The sequence below is a fragment of the Phalacrocorax carbo genome, chromosome 8 (genome assembly GCF_963921805.1).
Source record: "Phalacrocorax carbo chromosome 8, bPhaCar2.1, whole genome shotgun sequence".
NCBI lineage: Eukaryota > Metazoa > Chordata > Aves > Suliformes > Phalacrocoracidae > Phalacrocorax > Phalacrocorax carbo.
The window spans coordinates 1,404,218-1,422,911 of NC_087520.1; the positions used below are offsets into that span (position 1 = coordinate 1,404,218).

An 18,694-nucleotide genomic window follows, 5' to 3' on the forward strand; every position below is an offset into this window, starting at 1 on the left:
CATTAGAATCTGTGTGTCACCAGCTACTGATTTTTATTAGGCATTGTGTTGCAGGAAAAAATACCGGTGAAATCAAAGGTGGTTCTTTTCTTGCAGGCATCCTGTAATTAGCTGAAGTTCTCTTTTCTTCATAGAGAGGTCTTGATGCATAAACCAAAAGTTTCCTCTTCCTTGCATGTTGTTGCCAGATGTTTCTGCAAGACTTAAGAACAACAAAGTTATTTGTGTGTACTCACATATGACTTCACCCCACTGCCTGTCTCAAAGTGCTCCTCCTCCTCCTCCTCAATTAACCCAATTAATTCTCCCCACCTTTCTGAACAGCGCATTTCCATTGTTTGTCACAGCATTTTAGAATTTCAGCCATTTGTTACAGATCTATGTCCCAGCATTCAGAAAGGCTCAATAGGACTGTAACCCCGTCAGATTAATTTCCAGTTGCAGTTGTGATTTCTTTTTTACACAAAACAGCTGCAGAAGAAAGCAGCCCTCAATGTTTTGTCAATATAGACCCAGAGATGGGTGTATTCAGCGCTCACATTGTTCTTATGGCTTCAATAAACACCGAGGGCCAAAATCTGCTGCTGGAACTAGAAGGAGCTGATATCACATTATGCCAGAAAGAGTTTTAACCCCATGTGGGGCTTTATCGATTGGATACAGGCTTCAGGTTTTTTTCCAGTTTATGATGAAGCTCGGAGGTGTGTTTTATTCAGGGTTTTGCCATGAGTTCTATTTCAGCGCGTTGCTACGCGCAGTTTTCCTCTGTACTCTTTTCTCTTCTAAGATTTTGCTGTATTCAGGCAAGAGCCTGAGAAGGGCCAACAGCCTTCACTTGCCCTGGCTACAGTTCTGTACCTCTCCGAACCGAACGCTTAATACCCCCATGTTGCAACTGGCAATGCGCACACAGCCTTTTACCCTCCGCTCTCCCTAATTAGCAGGTTAACGCGTTTGCTAGCCTCAACTTAATCGCAGCTCAGGGAAGCGAATGCATGCCTCGAGAAGCTGGCAGAGCTCAGTGCCCCAAGACATCTCCGCCAAAGGCAGTGAAGGTGGAAGATGGCTGCGTCTGGCGAAGGATGTCTCCCTCTGGGAGAGGGAAGAAGAAGGGCTCCAGAGTGGATGTATCCTGTTCTCCAAGTGCCTCGTGGAGAATGCAAAGGAGAGAAGGGGAAGAAATAAAGGGATTCAAGATGAAGCAGATCAATACACATAAAAGGGAAGGATCCGGAAGGAGAATGGCATGGTGGAAGAACTAAAACAGCAGTTCAAGTAGAAGTGAAGGACCAGATGGGATATCGAGTGTAAAATGTATCAGTAGAGCAGAAGAAAAGAAGGACTAGTGCAGGAAACACAGGCAGGAAAAAACATGAAGAAAGTAGAGAAAATAGGAAGAGTTATTAACCTGAAGAGGATGAAGGCAGGCGTGGCACAGACCCTCTGTGCCTCTGTCTATGACCTACCAAAGGTAACTGCAAAAGCCTACTTCGATTGAGCTTGGACCCAGGAGTCCCCTCGCACAGATAAATTTGCAAGCATGAGGATGCTGCTCCTCGCACACTCCTAAGGACGCGTGCTCCTGTGCCTGTGGAAACAGCAGCTGGGGAACACTGTTTTTCCATTCTGACTTAGCTGGAAAACTATTGACAGGCTGCAGTCACTGGCTGAATGACTTTGATGTATATTCAAGAATTAAACAAGATTACTTACAAGCTGATAGGAAACAAACCCGACCTCGTTACCAGAGAACCAAGATCTTAACAGATTTGTGTTTGCGAAGAGCGCGGGCACTGGGCATGTTGCTGCCCTTTTGCAGAGAGCAGCGGATTGCAAAGGGAGGAAGAGTTCTTCCCATAAAACCGTAGCTTTACATGAGCTGTCTTTGATGCAACAGCTCCAGAATTAGCATTTCATAGCAAAAGGCAAGGCAGCCCTTATTTTTGGAAGTACATCCAAGTAGGCTTAAGGACTTTATGATTTGTTATTTGTGGACTTCATATGGTATTTATCCCAGAAGTGCAAATTTTTTGCTCTGTATCATTCTGAGCAATCAACTTCCAATTCCTGATATCTCTGCAAATATTTATTTAGTAGTATTTTATTTCACTGATGTGACTTTTGGTCACGGGTGCTACCACATCCTTGGTTTGACTCAATTCTCTCTGTTCCCCATTGTCTTTGACATGTAGCTCTTGTTCCTCGGCATCTGTTTTTTCCTATGGCTTATCTTTATTAATTGCTTCAGAGATCAAAGACATCATTTGTGTCCATTCCAGTACTTTGAGTGACATACTGGTAAATCAGTCTCTCAGCTCGCAAACGTCTCTGTCCCACCAAGGTGAAGTAGATCCAACCAGCCGAACCTGATCTCCGTTAATTGCTAGCACCATTTCATACGCTAATTTCTTGAAGGTGACAGAGAAAGTTGTTGCTGGTCTGTTTCATGAGCACATCACTTCATCTGGAAGAACTTCAATCATTTTTTCTTCCAGCCTGCTTCTAGCGCTGAAAATGATTTAGTACAGATCCACAGTGGCCTATAAATGCTTGCCAACAGGGACCCATGCGTCAGTTCTATTCTTACTGGGCCTGTCAGCAGTTCGTAACCAAAGAAATTTCCCCATATTGTAAACTTTGTGTACGATCATTTCACAGTTATTTGTTTCCTTGAGTCTAGAGGGGGGTTAATTTTTTACCCAGTGTGACTCCAGACCATTTTTATACCTAGATGCTTCCTGCGGGTTACGTTATGCGTGCTCACTTCAAAGTCATACGTGGCGTGATCTGCTTATCTTCGGGTTCTCTGTATTGCCCATGCTAACCCCCAGACAGACAGATTTATGCCTGCATCTGGCGGCCACGAGAGTTCCCTTCGGTGCCTCAGATGTTTCTTTCTGACATTTGGTTTGGAATGTTGTACGTGAATCTGAAGTCGGTTCTCGGTTTCCGTGAATTGCCTGATCTCTGTGAGAGTCATAATTATATTTTAACAATTTAATAATGTCCTCCACTTAGATATATACATTAATGCCTTTATTTAGTGTTTGTTAAGGTTGAAGCTCATTACCTTTGCAATATTATTACATTGTGGCATAGGAATGTGCATCCATTTACATATTTTTTTAAATCTGTTGTATGACAATCCATACCACTCCTCGCTTCCGGCGGCTCCACAGAACTACTGCTAAGCTGGATGCTCACCAGACCTGCGGTCCTGCTTGCTGAAATTCTCTGGCAAAACTAGGCACTGCTCTGCAGCCCAAATTTTCATTGTCAATCCAGTGCGGTAGCTGGAACTGGATTTCAGTCCTTCTCTTCATCCTGTTTTTTCAGGATATTTCTTAGTTCTTTCTCAAATTCGAATTTCTTAGCTTGTGGAAATAATTCTTCCCTCTACTGTCCAAACCTTTTATTTTTTACACAGAATATTAATACATATGCCATCTGTAGACATTTTGAGATGCACAAAAACCTCCTGCATTTGAAGTCTTTAGTTAATTAACTATTCATCTGTAAAACAGCCACAGTGTTTATAGCACGTAACTTGTGTGTTTAGAAGAAAACTAGTGGGATTTTTAAAAAAACAAACAAACAAACAAACAAAAAACAAACCCCAAAACCCAAACCCAACCCTTCACCTCTAAATTTTAAGAAAGAACCTACAAATGTTACCAAATTACCAGTCCGCTCAGGTTAGTAGAAAGTAATCGAACGACGCTGAGGTTTCGTGGGAGATATGGTCTTCTTAAGATTTGTTTCAAACAGGAGCGAAAGGCATAAAAACCGTTACCCCAAACAAAACTTATTACCTATGTTGCCACTTTGAGCAGGACGGAGAGAGGATAAGATGAGCCACATACTGTGAGGCTGCAGTCAGAATTTTCTTGATGTGATTCTTCCGGGGACTAGTGAGGTTCCTGTGGTGAGCGGCAGCGCAGCTGTGCTACTGCCGCGGTACGCCGGGGAGGGACGGCGGTGCTCTCTGGTCGGGGTCAAGATACCTCGAATTCAGGGCTGGGAAAATTGATAACAGAGGATTTTGATGACACTGCCTGTCACAGCTGCGCACTCACTTCTAAAACCCCGCAACGCCTTCGTTTTCATCCGACCATAAGCATATATGTATTTTAAATGTGAATATAAACTAAAACAGGTTGAACTCAAGAAATAGAAAACTCATACTCAGTAATTAAAATATTTTGAAGGCTGATTATGTTCCAAGAAGAGTTGTCAATGCCACTTGTTTAAGAAATTCACAGATTTTTAGGGAACAAAGTAATCAGCAGCATAACGCAAGCCACAGACTTTCAGCCAGACAACTCCATCACCTTCTAAACATTTGGACGGGAATAAAAATCACAAGTCTTTTAAAGCCTAACTTATTTCACACAATCTTATAAACTAGCAAAGATGGGTTTAATATAATTTTTAAATAAATAAGTATATTTTTATTTATTAAAAATCATATTTATTTATATGATCCTCCACCATATAATGCATTTTAAGTTGTTATGTACACAGTAGCAGGCTACTACTGCAAAACGTTAGCTAAAACATGCAAGCTTACCACGGTTTTACATTACGTTTCCTTTTGCAATGTAGGAGTGCCCCAGGGCACACCTCTGCTTGAAGGAGAACGGCGGGAGAGGGCGTATTCGGGTTGTTCACTCACACAGGGTAACTCGCGTGAGGCCAGAAAGATCTGTCCAAAGCCAGGCGAGCAGCACGCAGCAGAGCTGCTCCTCTGCCACTGCCGCGCACGGCGCTGCGGGCTTTGCGCTCCTCCTGTTTTGGTAGCACTTGCAGCTAAAAGAGGTGAGAATCAGTACTATTCTTTTCCCAGCTTTATGTACCAGAAGCGGAAATCTGAGGTTTCTCGTCTGCTCAATTCAATACAAAACATTTAAAAGGGAGTAAACCTAAGAGACAGGATTCACGTGCATTGTAGACGTTGACGACAATGAACAAATCTGACTTTGTACTTGACCACGACCCGTGCCATACAGTTTACCGACAAATCCTGAGTTTTACCAATGATGACCTTGCAACGAAAGCTGCTGTGCTTAGCAACAAGTGAAAAACATCCTTCAGGAAAGTAAGAACGTGAATCGTTCTGCCCTGGCCAGATCCCACTTCTGCACATATTGCACTCCCGTCCGCCTCAGTATTCCCAGCATGAAAAGCCTGTAAGATGCCCTCTGCTTGCTGCTCTGCACTCTTGTACGGTGTCCCTGGCTGGTGCTGGTGAACAAATGCTGTACAGCAATCTAAACTCAGGTCCCTCGGGATAAAAGAGGATATTGAGATATGGAATTATTCATTAGCGAAGGAACGTCCTACCCACTACTGTGCAAAACCAGCTGAAATTAAGCATCTAAGCGTGTGTTTATAAACAGATGTTCTCATCTAAATGTCTTGGAAATAAACAGCTTTGTTGTACAAGTTCTCTCCAACTACAGAGGCAAAGTGAAGCTACCATGCAGCGGCGTTACAGCTCTCCTCCACAGGCTGATGTCCTCCCGTACGTACCCTCTACTTGAGTTTATCGAATTTCAGTGCTCGGAGAGGTCCCCAAATGCCAGACAGTTTCTGTGGTAGAATAATCACAGAGCAATAAAGCCGTAGTCCCAGAAGCCCATTAGGATTTCATGCTTCGAGAGACATTCTTGCCTTTATTTAACACCGAGGACCCCTGCAACATTCCTGTACCTGGTAACAAAGATTTCATAGTACTCTTGAACAGTCTGACTTCTGCTATTCTGTTTCCCTTGTATGGGAAGAAGTGTTTCCTGTTCGCTGTAGATTCATTGCATCATTCAAAAAGCACCAGAAGATGACAGTTTTGAGTGCGGTTTTAAATACGTATTTTAAAAACGTGTTAGATTAAGGGAGGGTGCAGGGGAATAGCTAGAATTTTTAGAACAATTTTTCATAGTTTGTGAAACAGAAACGAATGTTAAGCTAACATTGAATGCATTTATTTTGCATTTCTAAACGTAAATCGATATCTTCCAAAAGTTAACGTGGCATGTGAAAGACTGACTACTTTAAAAAAAAAAAACAGGGGGCAGATTAATTGTACTTTAAAATCTGTGCTTTTACTTGGCCTTTTCTTTCCCTTCCTTGTAGAAGAATCCCCAAATCTGCACTTAAACAGCTGGAAAGACAAAACCACGTTTTATTGATGTAACCAGTATTATGTAATTTATTGGGTGCCATAATAACCATTTCTAGATACTAACTGCTTGTCAACAGAGTCCCAGTGCGAGCATTATCTGGTCGTTATCTCCAAGTTCATTTAATCGTTCCAAATCAGAACGATGGTTATCTTCATAAACAAAACAATCGCCGTTTCTCTTCCCCCCGTTTGCCTGAACTTCTGTCAGTTCCAGGAAAGCCCAAACCAAGAGGATCTCTTGCTCTGCTATGGAAGGGCAACCTCTTCCCCCTTGGCTCTTTCTCCGCTTCTCCAAGGCAGCAGCATTTTCTACTTTGATGTTTTACTTCATTGATATTTTTAACTCCAGGTCTGCTTCTGTACTGACAATTTCTGGTCTTTTCTTGCCCAGAAACATGTTCCAACGGCGCTGGGGTGAAGCAGGGCTGTCCCAGGAGCAGGCAGACCCAGCTGCTGGGGATGTCCCACCATCAGCACCTCGGTCTCTGATGCCTCTGTGGTCTACATCCAACTTCGGCGCGCTACCCGGTTCCTTTTTCTATTTGAAAAAAAATGCCCAAATCTCTTAACTTCTGAGTGAAATGTTACCGTAATTTGTGAAGTTTACTCATATTTCCCAATGAAAACATCTACACTTACAGTGCCTGCCAGGGGACAAACCTGCGCCTCTCCCCCTGCCTCCTCCGTTTCTTGTTCCCTCAGCTATTTTGACGGGGTTTTGGGGTCTCTTTACAGGGGTTTGCCCCCACGCCGCCCATCCCACCTCACACCCTCCTCTAGAGCTGTCCAACGAGCTCCAGGGTGCCTTTCCCAGGGCTTTTTTTGCCACTTTCCAGCGGCCCCGCCCCAAACTTGGCTCGGCGGAGGGGCGGCTGCCCCGCGGGGCCCTCGTCCCTTCCCCCGTGGCGGGGGCAGCCCGGGCAGAGGCTGCCCAGCCGTCACGGCACGGGTGGGAGAGGGGGAACGGCCGGGCCGGGCCCCGCGGGGCGGCCGCTGAGGCGCCGTGGAAGCGGCCGGTGGGGAGGGGTGGGGGGTCCGGCCGCCTCAGAGCTGCCGCCCGGGGCGCTGCCCCCCTCGGTAGGAAGTTGAGGAAGTGAAAGAGGAAAGAAACGGGGCGGCCTCGGCGGCTTCCTCAGCGCAGTCACCCCGGGCTGGCGCCCGCCGGCCCGCCGCACCCCGCGGGTGGGCCCCCCGTGGGCCCCCCCCGCCCAGCGCCGCGCTGCCCCCGGCGGCACCGGCCCGGGGCCCTCGGGGAGCGGGCGAGGGCCGCCCTGACGGGCGAGGCGGCGGGCGGCCCCTCCGCGCCCCAGCGCCGGCTGCAGTTGCCCGCCTCAGCCAACAGGTTGCACCGTTCCCCCTCGCTTGGGGCCGGCGAGCTCTGCCCCGCCGTGCCGAGCGAGGGGCGGCGAGCGCCGGCGGGCTGCGCTGTGCCGCGCCGAGCCGAGCCGAGCCGCGCTGAGGCGAGCCCGGCCGCGCCGAGGCGAGGCGTGTGGCAGGGCGCGGAGCGGCGGGACCGGCGCGGAGAGGGGCGGCAGCAGCAGCGGCGGCAGCGCCCGCTGTCTCCACTCCCTCTCCACGTCGGGGAGGCGGGGGGAAGGAGGGGGAGGAGGCCGCCGCCGCTGCCGCCGTCCTCCATTTTGTGGCGGGGGCAGAGCAGCGCCGAGCGCGGCGCTGCCCGGCGGAGGGACGGGACGGGGCGGCACGGAGGGCGTGAAGAGAAGGCAGGAGAGGCGGAGGGGGGGAGCGCGAAGTCCGCGGAGGCAATTAGCGCTAATTAACGGAGGGGGCGCCGCGGTGGTGGCGCCGGGCACTAGGTCAGGGTCGGGAGGAGGAGGAGGAGCAGGAGCAGCAGGAGCGGGGGGAGCGGTGCTGGCCGCCGCAGCGGCCCCCGGAGGGGCGGCTGTTGACTTCCTACTCGCCCCTTGCAGCCGGCTGCCGCCCCCGCCGCGGGGCGCGATGGCAGTCGGCGGCTGAAGGAACCCCAGCGCCCTCCCCTGGACGAGGTAAGGGAGGCGGGGGTCCCGCGGGGCGGGCGGGGGGCAGCGGCCGAGCCGCCGCTTCGCCGCGGGAAGTTGCCGGGAGGCGGCCGGGGCGGGCGGCGGCGCCCCCGCAGGAATGCCCCGAGCGCGGGGGGAGCCGGGCCGCCCCCGGAAGGATCCCGGGGTGGGACGGGGCGGGGGGCGCGGCGGAGCCTCCCCCCGAGGTGGGTGCCCGGGGCGGCGGACTGCGGAGCGGGGGGACACCCGCCACCCCACTCCCCCCCCCCCCCAGCCCGGTCGCCCTTCGGCTGTCCGGGGCGGGGGGGGTGTTGTTGTCGGGGGAAAGCGGCGAGGGCTCCCCTCCTCCGGGGGGGGGGGGCGAGGAGGGGGAGCCGAGCCCGGGGTGCAGCCTTGCAGCCATGGGCTGGTCTTATTTTGCAGAAGTGGGTGTGCCAGGGAGACAGCTCAACAGGTCTCGACACATTTCTCTGAAAACTATACTTTGCAAAGGAGAATTTATTGTAATCCGGCAGTTTTAAGTATTTGCAGTTTGGCTTTTTTTTTTTTTGCTCCTTTGGGCAGACTCTCGCGTCTGAATTTTGACACGTTTCCTACGCTGGATGGTTCGCTGCTTTTTTTGACGTTGGGGAAATTGTCATATGGAATAACTACATTTTTCCTCCCCTTCGTGTTAAAAAAAAAAAAAAAAGAAGGCAAAACTGGAGGTAGAGAGATATAATTTTTTTTCCAGTCGCTGCTACGGCATCCACCTTAAGCGGCCCAGCGATATTTCTGTGCCGGTGGCGATCCGTGAGATTCCGGGGGGCTGCCCCGTTCCCGTTCTGCGCCGCATGCCGTGGTCCCGGCTGGCAGGAGCGCGGTTCCCCGGGCACCCCCCCGGAGACCCGGTGCCTTGGCCAGCACGGGTAAGGGACCCCCGGCTCGGGCGCATGGGAGGGCTCTGCAAAGTGGTGTCGAAGGACCAAGAAGGGTTTTCGCGTTGGGCTTCTCCCGCTCGGGATGCTTTCACCCAGGCCGAAGCTTAAAATTTGTACGCGTGGGGACTTTTTGTTGATCTCAGCCTTAACTTTGGCACGCGGAGAGCAGCAGCGTTCGTCGGCGGTCTGGAGAAAATGGGCGGCAGAGCTGGCGGGCTTATAATTAAGACGCCCGTAAACTTCGGAGCGCTCTCGGGTCGCTCTGCTTAATGGAGAATTCCGTGGCTGGGCTTTAACTCGGGCATTGCCTTCTCTTACAGACCCGGGGGGGAGTGCGAGCCGATCGCTCTTGGCAGTTTGCTGTTAGTGTTAGGCCGTAGACAAACAGTATGGAAAGTTTGCCAAAGAATTTACAGTTATTCTCCAAATATTTATGCTCTCTACTGAAAATAAATGTAGTAAATACAAACAGACCAAACTTAGGAGATTTGTTTTCAGTGTTAGATGTGCTTGGAGAGTCGCCGTGAGCTGTTGAAGTGTAGGAAGCTAATAAAAATTCTACTTTATTTTTAGTTAGCTTTTATTTATAAATTTGAGATTTATTTGAAGAATTGAGTTTATTTCAAGGCTCACGAGTTCTGTTTTAAGCTGAACCTATTGAAAGATAGCAAACTGTGTCTTGTGGCGGAGAGGTTGTGCAGCTCCCAGACAATAAAAATCCACTTGGATTTTTTTCTGGCTGGTCGGTACCGTGTTTGAGAGCTGGCTGGGAGATTTTGGTACCTGTTGTGCATCTGAACCTGCAGGGAGAGGGGGAACTGGCTCAGGAAAGGTGGTGAATGTCCTTCTCCCCTGCCCTGCTCACAGTGTGATTAAATACCAGGGAAGGTTACCTTCCCAAATTTGTAAATAGGGCACTTCAACAATCCTTATGCTTCCTTGCTTGCCAGGGTGAGTGACAGGGCTAGAGAGTGGTGCGTTCAGAAAGATGTTTTATGCTGTAGCCTGGTTCTGAGTTGCATGCAGGCAGACTTACCACCTCATCCAGGTTTAGCAAAGCTTTAAAAAAATATTCTTCCGTGTTATCGGTTGGGGCGGGGGGGGGGGGGGGGGGAACCCTAAACAAAAAACCGAAAACCAAAACCAGTGCATTTGAGAAAGAACTGACACATGTCAGTTCGTAGCTTGATTTGCTGTGCTTTCCGAGTAGCTAAACCAGGTTTGCCAGGCTAATGATTTAGCCTTTTTTTTTTTTTAAAGCTGCTATTAAAATATCCTTGCTGTGCTAACTTTGAATGCTTCTGATCTTTTTATAGCTAATGTTTAAGTAATGGATTCCAAAGAATTGCCGAACTCGTCAGATCAAGACAAAACAAGGAAAAATGTGCTCATCAGTACCAAAGGAGGGATTGTGATGGACTTTCATCCACCCTTCAGGGGTGGAGCTACTCTGCAAGCCCCTGTGTCTACATCTCCTCTCCCCGCGTCTTCTCAGTCAGATTCCAATCAGCAACCTGCTTTGGCTGACTTTTCAAAAGGATTAGTAAACAATGTGCCTCAGCCAGACCTTTCCAAGGCAGTGTCGCTCTCGATGGGACTGTACATGGGTGAAACAGATGCAAAAGTGATGGGAAATGACCTTGGATTTTCGCAGCAGGGCCAAATCGGCACCTCTTCTGGAGAAACAGACTTCAGGCTCCTGGAAGAAAGTATTGCGAGCTTGAGCAAGTCCTCGAGCCTGGCTGAGGACGCAAAGGGAGCAATACCTTCTGAGGTGCCGCTTGAGCCGGATTTCCCAGGCATGGCTGGCCGCAACGTCCCTTTAGAGTCGGGAGCTGCAGTCCAAAGCCAGGTTGGCTCAAACGGTGGCAACTTGAAATTATTCTCTGAAGACCAAAGCACCCTGGATATTCTCCAGGATTTAGAACTGCCGCCGGTATCGCCTGGCAAAGAGCCCAGTGGGAGCCCGTGGAGGCTTGACCCGTTGCTAGATGACGGTGGCTTGCTCTCCCCTATATCCGCAGATGATGCGTTTCTCCTGGAAGGAAATCTCGGCGAAGACTGCAAGCCTCCTATTTTATCTGACACTAAACCTAAAATTAATGACCGTGGTGACCTTTTACCCAGTTCCAAAATGCCAATGCCTCAAGTGAAAACAGAAAAAGAAGACTTCATTGAACTCTGTACTCCTGGCATAAAGCAAGAAAACATGGGCCCAATTTATTGTCAGGCAAACTTCGCCGGGTCTAATCTGCTGAGTACTAAAGCCTCTGCCATATCTATCCACGGTGTCAGTACCTCTGGGGGACAAATGTATCACTATGATTTAAATACTGCATCGCTCTCTCAGCAGCAGGATCAGAAACCAATTTTTAATATCATTCCATCTCTTCCTGCCGGTTCAGAAAATTGGAATAGGTGCCAGGGATCAGGGGATGAGACGTTAGCTCCTTTGGGAGCGCTCAGCCTTTCTGGCAGACCTGCTTTCTCTAATGGCTATTCAAGGTAATTGGTTTTTGTTGCTCTTTATTAAAATGCTACAAGTATGTTTAGCACAACTGCGTGCGTGCTGGTTTGTGGTTTTGTTTTTTTTCCTTTCAAAGTCAGTCATCCCTTTTTCATTTGTTATGTACGGCTGGCTGATCAGACGCCGCTGGCCTGCGTTTGTTCCATAGCACGGTGGTAGCTTTAACCAAGCTCTCGACTACTGGTGCTAAAGAGAGGAAAAGAGGAGGGGAGCTGGTATGCTTTAAAACATAGATAAAGAATAATAAAAAATTTCTAAGATACAACCTAGAGGGAAAATTGAGTGCGTGGTAGAATGATCCATGCACAGGGCAGTATAGAAGGAAGTATTTAAGTGTATACAAAAGCTGCTTCATTCTCAAGGGTTAGAGAATCAATCACTGTGTGGTTTTTTTTTCTTCCCAGTGTTACTTAAATGTTATGCACAAAAATAACTTGGTTGCTGGGTAAATTTCTAGAATTACATTTAAGCTGAACTAGAGTTTTAGCTTTGCGTGGTATCGCATTTACCTTACATGGACAAGGGGATTCTGAGTAGGAAATACTCAGTGGTTCGTTTAATAGTGGCATTTAAAGAGATAAAAATATCTGCAATAAGATTTAAACGTACCTGGAATCGAACTCTGCAATAGAGCTGGAGGAGGGCTTGCTTATAGGTGTTTTTTGAGAGCAGGGTGTTTTAGAAGAGTGGTTAGTACGTATTTCAAGTGACTTTGTAGTAGTGTTTTCCACAAGTAATTCAGTAGTGCAGATACCCAAGTAAAATGCTTTCCCGCTGCCCTTCAGGAGTGAGCGCGATGGCGGCAGCTTTCTCAATGGGCAGCTGCGTACGTCTCCCCTCGCAGCCGGGCGCGGGCTCTGATTTCAGGATGAACACCTAGTTGTACGTGTTCCTTCTTCGTTTACCCCGCGCTTGCACAAGCGCAGTGTTCGGCCTCAGTGGAGGAAGAGGGCTTTGCTGTGTTTCTGTGGAGTCTCAGTTAGAAAATGGCTCTTCAAGTCCATATATGTAAAACCAGTAATTGTAGGCTTTTAATGGAGGATCTGTTTTAACTTTCTTTTTTTATTGCCCCGCTGACAATTGATCCCCAGAGCGTTAGCCGGCAGTCCCGCGGCTCTCGCGACGCATTATTTGTTCCATTTTCCCACGGCTGGAATGAGGTGTGTGAGGATTCCTCCTTTGTTTCAGGAAGGCAACTTTTAACTTGCTTTCATTCTAGATTTCTTTCGTAGGTTTTGATTTTTGTAGTAAAGATGTGTTTTCTTTTGTTTGTTTTTTTTTTTTCTTTGAACTGTTTAAAGCAATTTGCAATGTAATGAATCCAGAAAGGAAAATCAGAATTTGTGTACAAATTCCACTTTGTAAATATGAATATTGAACATGCCTTATCATTTATTTTGACAGAGCAGAAATCCTTTGTGCTAACCTTTCGCATAATCAGCCCAACTTCCATGTTGTTTTCAGCTTGTTTCATGGGGGGTTTTTGGTGGGTTTTTTTGACTTTGCTCTCGCTATATCGTTAATGGCAATCATTATAAAAATCTGTATCAAAGCGAGAAGAGCTATTTCTGGGTTTGGGAGGTGAATTTCAGTGACTGTTTAAGTAAGCAGATTCCTCATAGATAATGGAAACATTGCTGTTGAGACTATGTCTGTAAAGTTCATGCGTTGTTTTTATTTTACAGAAGTATTTAGATGGCACCACGCGCATTCGTGGATGCGTAGTTTACATGTAGATGTTTGTCCGGCTTTTGGAGAATTTCATGAACACTGATTTTACATGCCGTGTTTCTGATAATGTTGTGATGAAAAACCCACTCAAGCTACTAATGTGTACAGAATACATCTGATCCGAGAGTAAAAAGGACAGCAGTGCTAGATGTTATCGTTGCCTTTATGAAGCAATTTTGAGGAGTGTGCTCGGTGTGTTTGTGTTGGAGCTGAGCAGGCAGCGAGAGGCAGGCAGGCGTGCTGCGGGGAGCTGGCAGGAGCCCTCGGCGCAGCTCCTCTTGTAGGCGAGGGAGCATCCTCGGCGTCGTAGGCAACAGTCTGCCTCTGCCACGGGACAGTGGTAGCAGCGTTGTGCTGCAAGTGTTTACTTGCTTCCTACAAGGTTGTCTTACATTGCATTGCTTGCTTTTGCCCTAAGATGATGGTTTTGTTTGGGTTGGTTTTTTTTTTGCTTGGTTGGGTTTTTTTCTTAATTTAAGGAATGTGTAAAGAATTTTGGGGTGGCTCCTAATTGAGTTCTGCATAAAAACCCATTATTTCTAGCCTTTATGGAAGCTGTTTTTACTTCCCAAGGATTTTTACACACCAAAACTACCAACTCTGATTCTAAAACCAACACTGTTGTTTGCTTCCCCACCGCCCCCCATAAAATAGAGGCAACTCCATCTTCCTTGTAAAATGTTTGAGATACTAATGGACCCTGGGTTTGCAGCAAGAATTATCTTTCTTCCGGAACCTTGTCAGACATATTTGGTCTAAACTGGGTTAGTTTAAGGCGATGTATTGTGGATTTGTTTGTTTATCTTACAGAAGACTTAACAAAATTGGCATTTGTTCCAGAAACAAGGGACGGACTATTTTGCCAGGCCCCTGTGGTCTTGGTTTTTTTTTTTTTTTTTCTTTTAGGTACTGATTTTGTGAGGGGAAGGCTGGGATTTTGGCAACTCAGAATTGCTAAACTTCAGTTTCTAATAGGGAATATTTCTTGATGTTGGTAGAATTATTTGACTATTCATAACATATTAATATTATACTAAACTAAGGAGAGAAAAGCTGCGGTCCTGTCCTGGTGTTCAGGCAGTATTTAATCCAACTGTTTCAATGGAAAGCGTGTAATGTCTCTTTATAGACACCCGGTCTTAAATTGATGTCATGCAATTTTTGAGTGATTCTGCTTCTAAGGATAGCACAGCGTGCTGTCTTTAATGAGACGAGTGATAATCAGGACTGAGCAAACTAATCAATTTTCCTATGAAGGGTAGCAGGTATTCTGAAGTTAACAAGCAGAATACGAACTTCAGAAATTTGTTTGATGTGAATGAATCGGCAGGAGTCAATAAATGGCCATCTGTATCTCAGGGTTGTAGAAGAGCCTGCCGGTGCTTGTGCTGATGTGCAGAACCTGGAGCTGCAGCTCAGCGTTTCAGCAGCTAATACTCAAAATCTCCTCGAGCAGCAGCAAAACTCTGGATGGCAGGAGAAGCTTTGGTCTCCCACCTGAGCGACAAGCTGCCGATGGATCGCGGTGGAGAAAACTAAACAGAAGGTGGTTAGAATAAGAGGGAGGAAAAAAAGCAGGCTGAGACAATTTGCCTCGGGTTTTCTTTAACAGAAGTGAGACAGCATCTGGAAGAGGAGTAAAACAGGGCGAAAGCATTTGGTAAATGCTTCACTGAAGAATTAGAGGGTTTAATGGTATCTGTCTCTGATGGGATATTACTGGTGATTTAATACACAGATGCCAGTGAAAACTGTTAAATTTCAAGGAAATGATTTTAGCAACACACGCTCGTAGGACTCTTGCGTGGTATATACATTAAATCCATCGCTCAACTTTTTTATTCCTCTGACTTCCTGGAGATGTGGCTTATTGTGGGGGGAGTGAAGGACGATGAGAAACAACACAGCGGCGCGGGGGTTTCTGTGTGCTTTTTCCCTTAGCCTACAGCCAGAACTTACAAAAACTGGGCCCCATTGGCAGCGTTACGGCTTCTCTTATTACATTTGAGATCATTCCTAGTACTTAAGCTTGTGGGGGATAAGGATCATTAAGGAAGTTTAAGAAAGGGCAAGAGCTGAGAGAAGCCATGAAAGAGGAGGAGAATCTGGAAGGGGGAAGAAGATTTGCTGCCCGGTCGCAGTCCAAAGCCTTGCTTCCAGGAGAAGTTACCTTTCTGCCATCACTCCTTAACTGGGGTTCTGCTTGGACTCGGACGTTTTACTGGAAGGAAGCGGGGAAAAAGTGATTGTTTGCTAGAAATGGTAAAGGTCAGTTGTCCGTTTGTCTTACCGCATTGTTTCAGTTTGGCTTCTGGCCAGAGCTGGTGGCTTGGCATGGCTGGATGTAGTACTTTAAATGTTGTCTGACTCAGCAGTATATAATGTATGGTACATACAGAAATATGTCTTTTTTTAATAATTCTATTTTGATATCAAAACCAGACTTGTTATTTGGAGGAAGTGCTCAGGGTTTCAATTGTCTATGTTGTGATTTGTCAGCTTAATGTAACACTGTACTTGGGTTTTGAGTCTTGGAAATACATGAGAAAAAAAATCTAATTGTTTTGGCAGAAAGGGATGAATGAGGAATGTTCTGCAGAATGTGCTGTAAGGCGCTATGAAAAGGTAGCTAGGTAAACGATAGGTCACGTAAGATGTAATCCACTTTTTCCAGTCTTGGCTGATTCATTTAGCTAGCTAATAGCTGAGTAGGTTTTTATAAGTCCAACCCAAATTGTTAATTTCTGTTAATTTATTTGCCCCTACAATGATCTTGACTTTAAACCTAGTTCTAGCTTATAAAACACAAGTTGATTTTTGTTGCCCATTGCATTTTTTTTTTTAATACATCTTAAGTAATGGTTTAACTCTTCTGCTGGCAGTGACAGCAAAACTACAGTTGAACCGGCTCTGCTCAGGAATCTTCTCAAAAGTGTGAAATACATGTATTATACAAGTCCTACATCATATGTTTACTGCATAAAAGATGACTGTTACACAGTGAGAGCAAACTGTCTTGGAGACTTCTTACTGTGACTGTTACTGCTCATTCTGGAAGCAAACAAGTGCTACCTGTTCTCTGCATGTATGTAACTGCAAACTGGAGTTTATTTCTATGTTTTAAAAGGTTACCAAGTTCCTCTCTCTTCCTAGGTCCCCTTTGATAGCCACCACCTGGCAGATGGGCCTCCTCAGTTTCTTAATTATTATTATTTTTTTAAAATGTTGCCTAACTTCAAGTAGTGAAAATCATGGAGGGAGAACCTGGCACTGCTGTCTCGGATGTGATGCTTATACTAAAGTTTGACTGTTCATGTTTGTTACACTTTCCAAAATGAGATGTTTTCTCTTATTTCCATACCAGATGCGGTGTCTCTGTCCGTGAGCACTGTTCACCAGTGGATACGGTTAACATAGCTGAGTTTCCAGGCTAGATACTGTGGTTCTAGAGACCAAAAATTCTGCCGTGAATCAGAAGTGGGATGGGAAAGGTGGTGCTCTTACTGGCGTGTGTTGGGCTCGCGTAAGGAAAGCTTCGCAGCTCCTCAGCGTCCCATTTGTAAGGTGTCAGTGGAACGGATGCTGCACTGACTCTGCTGGCTCCTCAGATGTGTGGGTTGCAAAAATTTCAGCTGTGTTGCTTTATATTTTTTTTTTAATTGATGTGCAATGTTCAATCAAGAAAGAAAACTTGTAACTCATTATCTTCTTACCTATTGTAAGCTGGTGATCAAAAGAAGGTAGTAGGTTTTGGGGTTTTTTTTTTAATGTTTCTTTTTATTAGTAGCCTGTGGCTTCTGGGTGTCTTCAGAGCGCTTCTTCTCAGAGCAAGTAAGGGATGTGGTGTTGGTCCTTAGTGCAAAATGTGGTGTGCAGCCTTTTCCTTAGGACATTTTGTTAAATGTCTTTACCACTGGCCTGGCAAACATCTGTTCCCGCACCACTGGATGTTATGATCAGTGTCTCCTCCACAAGCTCTGCAAGAGGAGAGCAAGCACTCAGCAGTTTGGCTGGGAGAAAATGAACATGTTTCTTGGTAGTAACTTTTCTCCTCACAAAACCCTTGCCTGTGGAATATTGCACAACATGATTGTATCTACGTTCATTTTCTGGGGTAGGCGAAGACAGCTGAAGCCGATGTCCTACCGCTGCTGTGCTGGTATAGCATAACGTATGCATTCTGCAAACAGTTCCGAGGTCATCATTTTTGAGATAAATATACCAACAAAATCCTCTTTTCAGTCCAAGTTATAAGCAATGGGAAAAGCTTTGTAGAGCTGTAGTTACAATTACCTTGATTTTGTGTTATTGAAACAGCTGAAAGCGTGTCACCTCTGGCATACAGAAATGAACTTTAAAACAATTCATAAAATGATCAACTTCTAACTGTTCTTAGAAAGACAGAAAGAAGTGTGTGTGCAACAAGATAGTTTCTGGAAGAATATTTTAACTGTACAGTACAGTGTGCAACAGACCCAGGGAGCTTGTTGTGTTAAGCTCCCCTTGGTTTTATAGTCTTTCTCTCCCAGAGTCTGGCAGTATGCACAAAGTTGAATCTTATTTACTGAAGTATTAGTGTATTGCATTGTTGCATGTACAGATTATTCATATTCTCAGAGGATAGCAGTTTTCTGACTGACTCACCGTAGTGTGATATCCATTTATAATACAGCCTTTGCTTAAATAACAAAGACACTCGTAGACCAGGAGTTAATCCTGTTCTCAGTGCTGGTTTTTGGAAATACTAGGCAGATACTGTCAGTGGATAGCCTCATCCCCATGGGAGAGAATGGAATAGATGACACACAGGGAAAAAAAAAAAAAAAAGAAATAATTTCAGCTCATTGTCTTGGCACTGACTTCACATCAGCTAGTTTCAAGTATCTGTAGGAAAAAAAATTAAATGCAAAAAATAGTGACTTTGCCCCTGTGCGAGGGTGTCTGTGGGATTGCTGGTCACCTGTAAGGGAACCGAAGCAGAGGGTGAGCCGCACAGAGCGTGCCCCGGCCGTGTGCTGGAGCACTTAAGTGTTGCAGGCGCAATTAAAAGCAAACTGCAAGACTGTGGACGTGCAAATCCTGCTGCCTTTCCGCTGGCGTACAAGAAGGTGCAGGTTGTCCCCCATGCGTAACAAGTCCAGCCTCTTGAATGACGGTAGTTACTGGAGGGGTGAGTAATTGCGCTTCCAGAAGTAGCGTGTTGGGTTGGGAAAACAATTTAGTGCAATTACTCTGTCTCTCCTGGAGGCTTTTCTTCTTACCTCATCTTCACTACAAAGGTATAATGTCGTGCACATGCCTCCTACGTCCTCACCTGACTCGGCTTAGGCTAACCTCC

At 46.5% G+C, this 18,694-nt stretch overlaps 1 protein-coding gene and 1 long non-coding RNA gene across 7 annotated transcripts in view; one reads left to right on the forward strand and one right to left on the reverse strand.

Annotated features, from left to right (window-relative positions):
* Nucleotides 1-6,163: 6,163 nt before the first annotated feature.
* On the reverse strand, nt 6,164-7,790 carry LOC135314635 (uncharacterized). Its single transcript, XR_010374129.1, has 2 exons — nt 6,821-7,790; nt 6,164-6,719 (listed from the first exon to the last, which is right to left on the reverse strand). It is a non-coding gene; the product is annotated as an uncharacterized LOC135314635 (long non-coding RNA).
* A 146-nt stretch (nt 7,791-7,936) lies between these two features.
* The window catches only part of NR3C1 (nuclear receptor subfamily 3 group C member 1), a 71,453-nt gene continuing 60,695 nt past the window's right edge, over nt 7,937-18,694 (forward strand). For 3 of the 6 annotated variants that reach the window (XR_010374128.1, XM_064458229.1, XM_064458233.1), the window contains exons 1-2: nt 7,937-8,184; nt 10,415-11,603. Coding sequence is in view for 5 of the 6 variants with exons in the window: in XM_064458229.1 (XP_064314299.1) it covers nt 10,429-11,603 (1,175 nt within the window). In the remaining variant the exon portion in view is untranslated. Of the gene's footprint in view, nt 8,185-8,363; nt 8,385-8,549; nt 8,633-8,660; nt 8,886-10,414; nt 11,604-18,694 lie in introns of those variants that run through there. The other 3 variants (XM_064458232.1, XM_064458231.1, XM_064458230.1) reach the window with 3 other exon arrangements.